This window comes from Marmota flaviventris, chromosome 15, assembly GCF_047511675.1.
Source record: "Marmota flaviventris isolate mMarFla1 chromosome 15, mMarFla1.hap1, whole genome shotgun sequence".
Lineage (NCBI taxonomy): Eukaryota > Metazoa > Chordata > Mammalia > Rodentia > Sciuridae > Marmota > Marmota flaviventris.
The window spans coordinates 75,047,003-75,059,633 of NC_092512.1; the positions used below are offsets into that span (position 1 = coordinate 75,047,003).

Below are 12,631 nucleotides of genomic sequence, written 5' to 3' on the forward strand. Positions count from 1 at the left end.
CATCTAAAAAAGTAAATGCTTAGGAAGCACCAGAAAACTCTGAGATCAATAATGGTGGAATTTGCAACTGTCAACACATACAATGAAGCTACAGTAACCAAAAACATGTAACACAGGAATGGATCAATGGTATAAATTTCAGAACCATGCCTGCATGTGCACATGCACACACACACACACACACAGAGGTTAGATTTCAAATTAGTGGAAGAAGATTAGTAGCAATTAGTTCTTCTTTTGGCAAAAACAAGATGCCCAATGCATGCACTAGCTAATAATTATATGAAAATTTGCTCATACCACTCTAGCAATCAGGACAAATTAAAATTGTTTATTAATCAGATTGGTAATAAATCAAAATGTAAAATTCTTTTGAGGGTGTAAGGAAAACTGGCCCTTTTTATGCATAGTTGGTGGCAATGGAGGGCAACTTGATATGATACACCAAATTAAAAAAAATAAATAAATAAAAGCAAGACCTTTGACTTAAAAAGTTTCAATTCTAGAAAACTATTCTACTTAGATACCCAATAGTACTATCTGCAATTGCAAAAGTTGTTAATTTAATGCTCATTATTGGGTCATATTTAAAGCAATTCTGATTTGTTCAATATGTCTGTTAAAATTGATAGTGCAGATGTACATGCGTTGATATAGAAAATTTTGCAAGACATTAAAAATAAAAATTTTAGGGGCTTGGAGTATAGTGGCAGAGCACATGATAACCACACACTAGAACTTGAGTTCCATCCCAACATCAAAAACAAAATTTCAAAATAATATAATCCCATCCCACTCTATGGTGTTTATACAAGTTTTATTGTTAGGGAAATGTCTTAAAGGGTAGATACCAGGAATGTTAGCAGTGGTTACTTTTGGGAAGGGGAATGGAAAAGTGACAGAGAGGGGAGAAAAATTGCGAATTTCATTTTTTGAATCATTCACTTTGTATCTTAAATTGTTAAAGTTATGTATTTACTTTTGTAAAAAAAAATTTGCAGTTTAATAATAAAAACAAAAAGACCACGTTGGACCATAGGGGCCGCTGGCTTCTTTTTAAATGTAAACAGTTCCATTAAAAAAAAAAAAGTCCATTTTACATATTTGGCTTCTTGGTAAGATTTTATTTGAGCAGGAGTCACACAATAAACTAAAACATTTCAAAGTTCTTTTGAGGACTAATGATCAACAAATGTGTGTAAATTAGCTATATCACTGAGGGGACAAGAATACTTTAGGTCTTAGGCTTCTTTTTCTACTCATACATGGTCATATGTATTCAGGAATGCAAATTAGTTTTAATATTAATATTAAATACAAGTAAGACTATGCACAGCAGAAAGAAGTGTATGAATGAAATATTGTGACAAAAAAACTAAAAAAACTGGTAATTTTGAAAATCTACTTTTACCCATCTTGTCACTCTTCCAGGTCTAGGGGTCATATACAGAACTGTTGATGACTAATGTTGGCATAATTAAAAAACACTTAGCTCTATCGCTAAGCTATACCCTCAGCAAGTTTTTTTGTCTAGTTTTTCAGTGCCTATTGAAAATTCCTCCAAGTTATTTCATTTTCTCTAACCCTATCTTATTCAAAATCATGTTTTGCTTGATGCTTCACATGCTGACATTATCCCAGCTCTAACCCTCAATGGTTAGAAGCTGTACATCACTTCTTACCTACTTATAAAAATGACTGAACACCCTGCTAAATGAATAATTAAGCAATACATTCTTTCTCCTTTCACTGCCATTTTAATAGAAAAAGAACATATATTTCTGTATTACAAAATATATTTCACATTGATTTTGCAATGGAAATCTTAAAAATACTAACTTTATAAGCTAAAATGATGTTAAAAAAGCAAATTCAAGATGAAGAAAAGAAAAAAATTCTAGAAGTCTAAAGTCTGAAAGTTGGTTCAATTTTATCAAGACAATTTGTATCTATCAAAATTAAAATGCACAAACCCCTGGATACCTAACTTCTAGAAGTTAACCAATTTACTTAAGGACAGTGCAAAACAGTTGGTAAGTGCAAAAACCTGAAGAGTCCAAGTGTCCATCAATAGGGAACTGGTTTAATTAATTATGGCATATTCATAAGATGGAATACAAAATAGTCATTAAAAAAGAATAAGGTAGATCTATCTTTATGTACTGACAAGGAAAGGTCTTCAAGATAAACTGATAAGGTTTCTGCTTTTTTAAAAAAGGTACATTAAGTAAAAACAAGGAAGGTTACTGAACAGTGTATCAATGGAGACAAGAGCACATTAGGGTACACTCTAATTCCTTTCTATTCTCCCAAAGAAACTATATACACTGTTTGCTGTGATTATCTTTAGAGAGATAATAAAGGACCGAGAAGCGGGTGGGAGACTTTAAATGTATAACATTATTTCAGTAGCAGCTAAACAGGATATAGAATATAACTTGTTCATTGTTTTCTTTGCATTTCTGTTAAAAAAATACAGCAATTATTTTTTATACACATGTATATACATACATACACACACACAAAGATATTAAACCAATATATTAAAAAAAAAAAACCCATATTTACACAGACACACAATGAAATTCAGCACAGGGGCAAGTCTATACTCTTTTCATATCAGATGGTTACTAACTTTCTGTACAACAGACAGTACATAGTTAATATCATCCAAATGTCTCAAAACTTCATTAATATTTGTTAAACTCAGAAAGTTTCCATATCACATGGTGATTTAAGACTGTGGGTATAAAATATCAGCGAATACAGGAAGACATTTTGTGTGTTTCATATGAAAAATGTTCTTATTATTACATGATCTTTATCCTTGTCCTGCTTCACAGTTTAGGTTTTAGACTCTGGTCTTCTGATTAAGTCACCAAAATAAGCAGTGATTGTCTTTAGTTTATTATTAAGAAAGTTCTGTTCTATTTCCACTTGTCCTCCAGGCCCAGCTAAGGATGCCACCTAAAAAGACAAACAAAAGAAGGTCACATGTATATAATATGATTTCAAATAAATTCTTTCATTCACAATTCTTTATCAAATAAAAGGAAGACCCTGGCTTTTTATTTAAATCTTTCAAATAATGAGAGATCTCCAATGTTCACCGTTACTTCCCAGGTAGGTACTAATGCAATATTCCATGGTAGAAATGCTTATTGTTTCAGACCCTTCTAATCTTATGGGTAAGATCATATCTTTATGCTACTGTAAAGGACTTGACCTCGGCGATACTATAAGCTAAAGAACTCAGGAACAGAAAATCTTCCTAAATCACAGGTTTGTTTATTTACAAAGGTGTTCAAAGAATAAGTCCTTTCCTGAAAACCTCTGCCTTGTTTACCTTATCATTTTCCTCTTCCTCTCTTAATTGTTTAACAATATTTTCTGAGTGCCTGCTACATGATACTAAGAACAGATAGCAAGATGGCTATAATCCAGACTATGACCCCTACTAAAATGAGGAGTCTTTATCAACAAGTCTGTCTTTCTCTAATTGATCCCTTTTATTGTTCTCCCAATTTGGACCACCTCCTCCACCTGTTATTCTTTTTGTGTTATTTTTTGGCGCAGCATAGTTTTCTATTTGATCTCTCTGAGATCTATGAACTAGATCTGGTGATCAGATCACTAGTAATCAGTTTAACAGGACAACAATAAGAAAGATTAAGGATAAGGGGAATACGATGGAGAGCCTAGGCAATTAAAAAAAAATGAAACAAAAAAACCAGAAATAACTGAGTGGTAAAGGGATACACTGATTCTAAGGATGAGTTATAAACACAGGAGACATGCATTTTCTGTTACAATAATTGGCAAAACTATAACTATATATTTTGTAAAGAGAGATGTTTATTTAGTCTAGTTTGGTTGAGGGCTGAAAGAATCTGATCTTACTAGTATTTTACCTACTAAACCAGCAACTGGTAGAAGGTAAGATTTACTATGCATTACCAATGAGTATAAATTTAGAATTATTTTAACTTCCTGTTAGAAAAAGTCAGATACAGAAATAGGGAAGAACCAACAGGTCATTCTATGGTAACTTCTTAAAAAAGAAAAATAAAAAAGAGTTGCTCCACCAAGATGTTAATGATGTCACCCTCAGCCCCCCAACCCTACTACCAGCAGGGCATAAAAAGAGACTGGTTGTGTTTTTATCAATAGAAATAGATGAAAATAAAAGCCAAACACAGAAGGTCTAATAGTGATTACAAATAAATAATCACACCCCATTGTTCATACGTGAAACTAGAAATTTAAAAACAGCCACGTATTAGGAATACTTAGTTTTCTTACAAAATGCTTGCACTGGCCTCTTTCACTTCACACTAGCAATATTTTACCCCAAGTTCTTATATAGATAAGGTTTTGGTTTGGCCCAGTATATTTTTCCATTTGACCTCTCAGAGATCTATTAACTAGATCTGGTGGTCAGATCACCAGAAATCAGTTTATCAGGACAACTGTAAGAAACATCAAGGATAAGGTGAATACAGCACAGAGGCAATTATTAGGAATAAGTGTTTTATATCCTATTTCAATATCTTTATGTCTAATTTTTTATAAGGGCAAAATGATTTTGACCAGTACATCTAAACTAAACTTAAGAGCAGTATTTTTCCTGTTCCTTGTAACAGGTAATTTATTTAAAGAATGTAAAATTGGTAAGCCGAAATTTCTGAGGGAAGGTGGGAGTAAGACTGTGGTAAGAGGCAAAGAGAAAGGGAAGGAGGAAAGATCAGGCTGGGTTGAGAAAATCCAAGCAGAGATGAAACAACAGCAAAAAAATCTACTAGGGTTGGTCAAGTTGGGAGAATTAGATGATAAACAAAACAAGTGTTTCTCTTAATACTGAATCTACTTATCAAAATATGATGAGAAAACTCATACCTTTTTACTATTTAGAAATAAATTTGGGAAAGAAAGTTACTTTCAAGTGTTCTGGTGAAAAATAATTTCTAGCCTTTCTGTACTTTCAAATCATTTATTTTAAAGATTAGAAATTTGGAGTTGCAAAGACTTATGTTCAAGTAAATAATACTGTGCTTCAATTCAAGCATACTTAACCTTATTATTTTCAACTTTCACCAGCAGGTTTACTGGTCAAAATGTTATTTGGTTCTTTACTCTTTTCTTAAAATTTAATAAATTGAGGGCAGGAGAAGAGAGAAAATGATAGAGGGAAGATGGGAAGGAGAAGAATAGCTAGGTATATAAAGATTAGCAGCTCTGGGTTACATCTATCCAAATATGTTAGATTTATTAAAAGAAATGACAACTACTGGAATTAAAACTTAAGATTGCACTTTCATCACTAGGTATTTATTTATTTATTTGTTTAGGTATGGGGGGTTGAATCCAGGGTGCCTAACCACTGTGCCACATCCCCAGCTTTTTTATTTTGAGACAGGGTCTCTCTATGTTGTTTAGGGCCTTGCTAAGTTGCTGAGGCTTGGCTCTGAATTTTCAACCCACCTGCCTCAGCCTACAGAATTTCTGGGATAACAGGTGTGTGTCACCATGCCTGGCTCATCAACTAGATACTATGTGAGGCAATAAACATGTAATTTGGGGACTTGGAAAGGAGATTTCTCATGTTTGTGGCTACATAGAATTAATATTGTAAAATGATCATATTACCCAAAGTAATATGCAGATTCAATATAATCACTATTAAAATACCAACAACATGCCTGGGCATAGTGGCGCAAGCCTATAATCCCAGTAACTTGGGAGGCTGAGGCAGGAGGATCACCAGTTCAAAGCCAAAGCTAACCTCAACAATTTAGCAAGGCCCTAAGCAACTTAGCATGATCTTGTCTCAAAATAATAATAATAATGGCTGGGGATGTGGCTCAGGGATTAAGAGTCCCTGGGTTCAATCCCCAGTACCCACCCCCCCAAAACCACAAAAACAAAACATAACAAAACAATCAAAACCAAACAGATGACATTCTTCACTGAACTAGAAAAAATAGTCTTAAAATTCATTTGGAAGAATCAAAGACCCAAGTAATCAAAAGCAATTCTAAGCCAAAAAAAAAAAAAGGAAAGCATTTCTGGAGGCATCACAATCCTTGCTTTCAAATTATACCACAGAGTGATACTAACAAAAACTGCATAGTACTGGCATAAAAACAGACATCAACCAATGGAACAGAACAGAAGACACAAAAATAAGCTCACAGAGATACAGTAATCTGATCCAGGACAAAGGTACCAAAAGTATGCTGGCTAGAAGATAGCCATTTAAACAAATGGTGCTGGAAGACAGGTTATCCATATGTAGAAGAATGAGACTAGACCTTAATCTCTCATCCTGCACAAAAGTCAACTCAAAATGAATCAAAGACTTAGGAATTAGAATAGAACTGTTCCTAGTAACTTCTAGGAAAAAAAGTATGGCCAACATTCCAACATACAGGTGCAGGCAACGACTTCCCTCAATACGACCCCTAAAGCTCAGGAAATAATACCAAGAATAAATAAATGGGATGACATCAAATTAAAAAGCTCTACAGAGCAAAGGAAGTAATCAAGAATGTAAAGAGAGATCCTACAGAATAGCAAAAAACCTTTGCTAGCTATTTTTCTGCAGAAGATTAATATCCAGAATATATAAAAATCTCAAAACACCACCCCAATCAAATAACCCTATAAAAAATGGGCAAATAAACTAAGTATACACTTCTCAAAAGAAACAAATGACCAACAAATATATGAAAAAATGTTCTACATCTTTATCAATGAGGGGAATGTAAATCAAAACTACATTGAAATTTCATCTCATTCCAGTCAGAATGGCAGCCATCAAAAATACAAATAATAATAAATGCTGAAGATGATGTGGGGGGTAGAAGGAACACTTTTGTACTGTTGGTAGGATTGTAAATTAGTACAACTACTATGGAAGTTAGTATGGAGGCTCCTCAAAAGACTAGAAATGAAACCACCAGATGACTTAGCTAAAACACTCCTTGGTATTTATCTTAAAGAATTAAAGTCATCTTACTATAGATACATGTATACCCATGTTTACAGTATAATGCATAATAGCCAAATTATGAAACCTGCCTACTTGTCCATCAATGGATGAATGGATAAAGAAAATGTGGTATATATACACCATGAAGTTTCATTCAGCCATAAAGAATGAAATTATGCCATCTATAGGAAAATGGGTGGAACTCAAGAATCTTATATTAAGCAAAATAAGCCACATTCAGAAAATCAAGTGCTGTATGTTTTGTTTTATATGAAGCTAGAAAGGAAGGAAAAAAAAAAAAAAGGTGTGGAGAATCTCAAGGAGAGCAAAGAGAAACCAGTGGAGTAGAGGAAAGGGAAGGAGGAAGAAATCCTGGGGAGGGCTGGGGTTGTGGCTCAGTGGTAGAGCGCTCGCCTAGCACATGCAGGGCCCTGGGTTCGATCCTCAGCACCACATAAAAATAAAGGCATTAAAAAAAAAAAAAAAGAAATCCTGGGGAATGATAACTACCAAATTATATTGTTATATATCATGTGCATGTATGAATATGTAAAAAAAAATCACAATATTGTGTGTAATAGTAATACATGAATAAAAATATGAAAAAATCAAATAAAAAGCAACAAATGAAAACCCAACCAACAACCAAGAAACTACACAAAAATAAAAATAAGTAAAAACATTTATGATGGACAGTTCAGGGGCGAGGGGGGTTTGAAAATACACTACCAATGGACAAACAGGCAACATTCAAACTTTCGTCTATTTCCCTGTATGCAGTAAAGAGAAATTAAATTTCTTAAATTTGTTTGCTAACAGTATTTCAGGTAATCTTTAAATGCTATTTCAGGCTCTCACAGATATTATTTCCTGTTTTTTTCTTCATTCAAATATTTACTTGATTAAAACAAATGTGATTTTAAAAAGCCCCCAATCATCAACAGGAGCATCTGACCAGGTCAGAAAATTCCTCCCAGGTATCAAAAGCTCACCTACATTGATTTCAGGAAATCAGATCACTAAGATTTTCCCCTTACCTATTCTCAGAAACAGATCCTGGAAACATAAGGTTGTTCTTTAATAAGTTACATAAAGCACAACAGACCAGAGTACCCCCAATAGTAAAGGATTTACAGGTAGCACCATGTGTGCCACAGAAAAGCTGGACATTCCTTTATTTTCTATTAACATCATTTACTAAGAAAATTTACTCAAGGTAGTAAAGAAATAAAAGATATGTTCAGAATCATTTGACTAAAACTGAACTTGTGTCTTTGTAACCCAGCTCATAAGGCCTGACAGTTTCATTGCCTCTTCAGAGAATGATCATGTATGTAGCATAACACAGGATAATACTATTTTAATCATCTAGCAGCAAGCTCTCCAAAGGAAAAGCTTGCTAGTAAACATTAGGAACTATCAAATTTATCCAAATTGCAATGTGTGATTATACAGTGATTTTATTAAGAACGGAACAGACTTGATCAACTAACTAAATAAGAGAACATACCACTAACTAAATAAGAGAACACATGTGGCAGGTCAAGTTTTGCAATAAATGCCTTCCCCTGTTGGGAGCGGTGATTTGAATGAGTCTTTGAACTATCCTGTGACAGGAGTGCACCTGAGCTGTGAACTCCTAGTGCAAAGGCACAGTTGAGACTGCCCAATTACTATGGTGATGCCCTGTTCAAAGGAGGTTCCTGGCTTACCACAGGCCTATCAGTCTTGACCCTGAGTTCAGGTGCCTGTTCCTGGGGGTAAAGAATTATGAGCACAAAGTTGAAATTGGACTTCGTCCTTCAGCTTGCTTGCTTTGAGAGAGAGAGAGAGAGAGAGAGAGAGAATTTTTTAATATTTATTTATTTTTTAGTTTTCGGCAGACAGAACATCTCTGTATGTGGTGCTGAGGATCGAACCCGGGCCGCACGCGTGCCAGGCGAGCGTGCTACGGCTTGAGCCACATCCCCAGCCCTACTTTGAAGAAACTTTCTCATAGAAAACCCTTTTGATTTGGGGGCAGTGGTGCACCAGCAGCTCAGGAAGATGAGGAAGGATCCTGAGTTCATAGCCAGCCTCAGCAAAAGCGAGGTACTAAGCAACTCAGTGAGACCCTAACTCTAAATAAAATACAAAACAGGATTGTAGATGTAGCTCAGTGATTGAGTGCCCCTGAGTTAAATCCCTGCTACATGCCCCCCCCCCCCCAAAAAAAAAACCCTTTTGATGTTAAAATCTAGATAATAAAATGTGCTGAGTTGGTTCTGGGTAGTTCTTCATCCCTCATCAGGGGATGAAGAGCCACAAGTCCCCAGCTTTTTCTTTCTTTGTGTGTCTGTCTTTTCTCTATTCCCCCATTGCCCCTTGCTGGTTTCTGAATTAACAGCTGGTGCAGGTCATGGCATTTCCCTTTGTCATAAATTTTTAATTCTCTGTTGTCTTTCTCACCTTTAAGAAGGAATGGACCAGAGCTGATTCTGCAGAAATTCTTTTATAATTCCCCTTGCTTCTCTTGTCACCTCAAATTCTAATGACTGTCCCAATCTCTTGGTGAGCTACTCTTGTGACAAGAGATGAACCTGTTTCTTTTTAGCAATGAATACTGTGTCTGTGGGAGACAGCAAGGTATTAAGGTGCTGACTATGCCATTATGTGGCAGGATAGCTAGGCAAACTTTCCTAGTTTACTCACCAATAAAATCAGGTTGATAACTTGACATAAATACTCCAAAGTGTTATAATAAGTCAATGACATGTTCAGGAGAACTCTATGGATCTTAAGTATCCACTTACCCAAGAAGCATTCATTAAACTTCTATGCTGTAAATGTATCATGGTTCGAATATGAGGAGTTCCTGCAAAGCTTCTGTATTAATACAGGAACATTCAGAGGCCACACTATGAAACTGGAGAGCTGTAACCTAACCAGTCCATCCTAGTCTGAATGGACTGAGTGGTAACTGTAAGCAGGTGGGGGCATGGCTGGAGGAGGTGCACTGGGGGAGTGCTCTGAAATGGTTCAGAGTCCTTGTTCCTTCTCCCATCTCTCTGCTTTCTGGCTGCCATGAACGGAGCAGCTACTCTATGCCATGAGGTTCTGCCTTACCTAGAGCCCAGAGCAATTGACTATAGCGGGGCTGGCCATGGACTGATTCTCTGCATCCATGAGCAAAATAACTTTCCCCTCCTCTAAGTTGTTATCATCAGGTATTTTGGTCACAGCAACACAAAGCTGACTAACACAATATGTATACAATGCAGTGTATTGTTAGTTTAGTAGCATGAACACATCTCTGTGTGCTCTTGAGTTGTAAAAGCAAGCTATTTTGAGGTTCACCTGTTTTAGAGACTACAATTCCTATAAGTACAAACTCAATCCAGTCTTTAGGCCTCTTCCTATTCTGTCATGCTTCTGGTTCCTAAACCTGGACTAAGGGTCCTTCATCTGTTGGAATGACTTTATAGTACTTACCTTATGGATACAGCTTTAGCTACACAAGAATGTTACCATTAGATCAGATTTCCACAGTATTAATTTAATTCAGAACATTTTGATATTAATTTTTTATTAATTCTACCTCTAAATAAAATACCATTAAGGCCTTAATTTTCCATTTATGAAATAAGCGGATACTATAGTAACTTAAAACTAAAATAATATTTGTAAATAAAACAGTGGTAAATATTTACCATATTTAGTCAAAACTATTAGAAAATGCTAATGAGCTAAATTTAGTTATATTTAAAATATTTCCTAAATAACAATGTTATCTAATAAATTCTCTTATTTATAAATAGTTTGTTATTCAAATGCATACAACTCTATTCTTCCATATTTTAGATATGTTACCCATAAATGAGTACCTCATTCCTATCTATCTACCTACCTATCTATCTACAAATCAGCCAACCAATGATTGAAAATAAACGAATAGAGGCTAGAGTTTTAGCTCAGTAGTAGAATGTCCCTGGGTCTATGTACCACCTCAAAACAAACAAACTAGAAGTGTGATCAACGCTACAATTAAGAATTTTTCCCTCTTGCAGACATTATGAATTAAAATTTATTTAATTTTTCTGATGTTGGCAACTGAACCCAGGGCCTTGTACATGCTAAGCATGTGATCTACCAGTCAGCCCTCTCTGGAATAAAATCTAAAAAAAAGTCTAGTGAATTCTGCCAACTAGAAAGATGAGATAGATATCCTGACTAAATCTAACATCAATTTCTATACTTAAAGCTACAACTCAAACAACTGTATAATGTTCTACCTAAACATGTTAATTTGCAATTGTTTCCCCACTTTATGAGTAAATGAAATAAATGGGGTCTTGGCTCAAGTGTTAATAGAATGAATGTTTAAAGAAGCCAAGAAAGGGGGCTAGAGTTGTGGCTCAGAGGTAGAGCGCTCGCCTAGCATGCGTGAAGCATTGGGTTCGATCCTTAGCACCACATAAAAAATAAAATATTGTGTCTACCTATAACTACAAAAATATATATATGTATATAAATAAAAAGAAGCCAAGGAAGGTGGGGTGTGTTAGATAAGGAACAAGAATCATTTGATGGAGGGGCTTCAGTTATTTTTTAACACAATTCTTACGGATGCTGCTCAATGTTACCTTGTTCTCTGTATTGGTATGAACAGAAAAATCCAAGTGACTTAATTTCTACTGAAAAGTACAGATGACATCACTTTTATAAACTTATGTATTTTTGTTATAAAATCAAAAAAGGATAAGAAGCGACCACATCCAATGGACCAGGGGCCCTCCTCTAATTACCCCAATGCCTAGCTAAAAGACAAGACTATAATTTATGTTAGAGATTCCACCCACAGGGATTTCACAGGAAGGTGGTGTTTGCTTCCACTGAAGCATAACCAATCTAGTCTGCTCTCAAAGGTCTTTCTCTGAATAGATTTACTATTTAAAAAAGAATCTTTACATATTTGCAAAGCATAGTAGATCCAAAATTGGAAAATGGCTGGAATTCTACAGCTGTCAAAGGAATGAAATAAAAGAAAACAAAACAAGATACAAACATAAGTTCCTTGAATGCAATCTAAGATGAGCTTCCAGGTTTTAACAGCAATTGCAGAGAGTGAGATATACCTTATATCCAAAGTGCCTCTCACAAAAATATTATCTAAATTATCCAGTCTTAGGTTTAATAGTGTGAGTTTGGCTAACAAGGGCTGTGTGACCTGTAATAGGGGACCTAGAAAAATATTTCACTGGATTCAGAGAAAAATCACCATCATCTACATGGAAAGGTTTCAAGACAAGCTGCAATATATTCAGTTCAGTTCGTATCCAGTTTAGGATAATATAATGGTATGCAAAGTATAATCTCCCAATTGTTCTTTATAGACATTTCTATGGGAAAAATGCTGCAGATTCATAAACTTTGGGAACACAGTTCATTTATAAATTCACGTTGTTTTGACGTTTTAAATGTCCCTCTAACAAAAACGTTAACTTCTTTGTAACTCTGATTTCTTTCGATCTTGTAGTGCTCTCTCTCTCACTTAAAGTGTCTCACGTGGTGAATTTTCTGTTTTAAGAAAAAGTTCATTTCCTACTGTAATTTGATCTAAATTCAATACCAAACAAAATAGTGTACTCATAATCAGTTTCT

General features: G+C 35.0%; 1 protein-coding gene across 3 annotated transcripts in view; it reads right to left on the reverse strand.

Moving 5' to 3' along the window:
• Positions 1-311: 311 nt before the first annotated feature.
• The window catches only part of Tgs1 (trimethylguanosine synthase 1), a 43,767-nt gene continuing 31,447 nt past the window's right edge, over positions 312-12,631 (reverse strand). For all 3 annotated transcript variants that reach the window (XM_027932919.2, XM_071602356.1, XM_071602355.1), the window contains one exon: positions 312-2,967. In XM_027932919.2, coding sequence (XP_027788720.2) covers positions 2,845-2,967 — 123 coding nt within the window. In that variant the 3' untranslated portion in view covers positions 312-2,844. The remainder of the gene's footprint in view (positions 2,968-12,631) is intronic.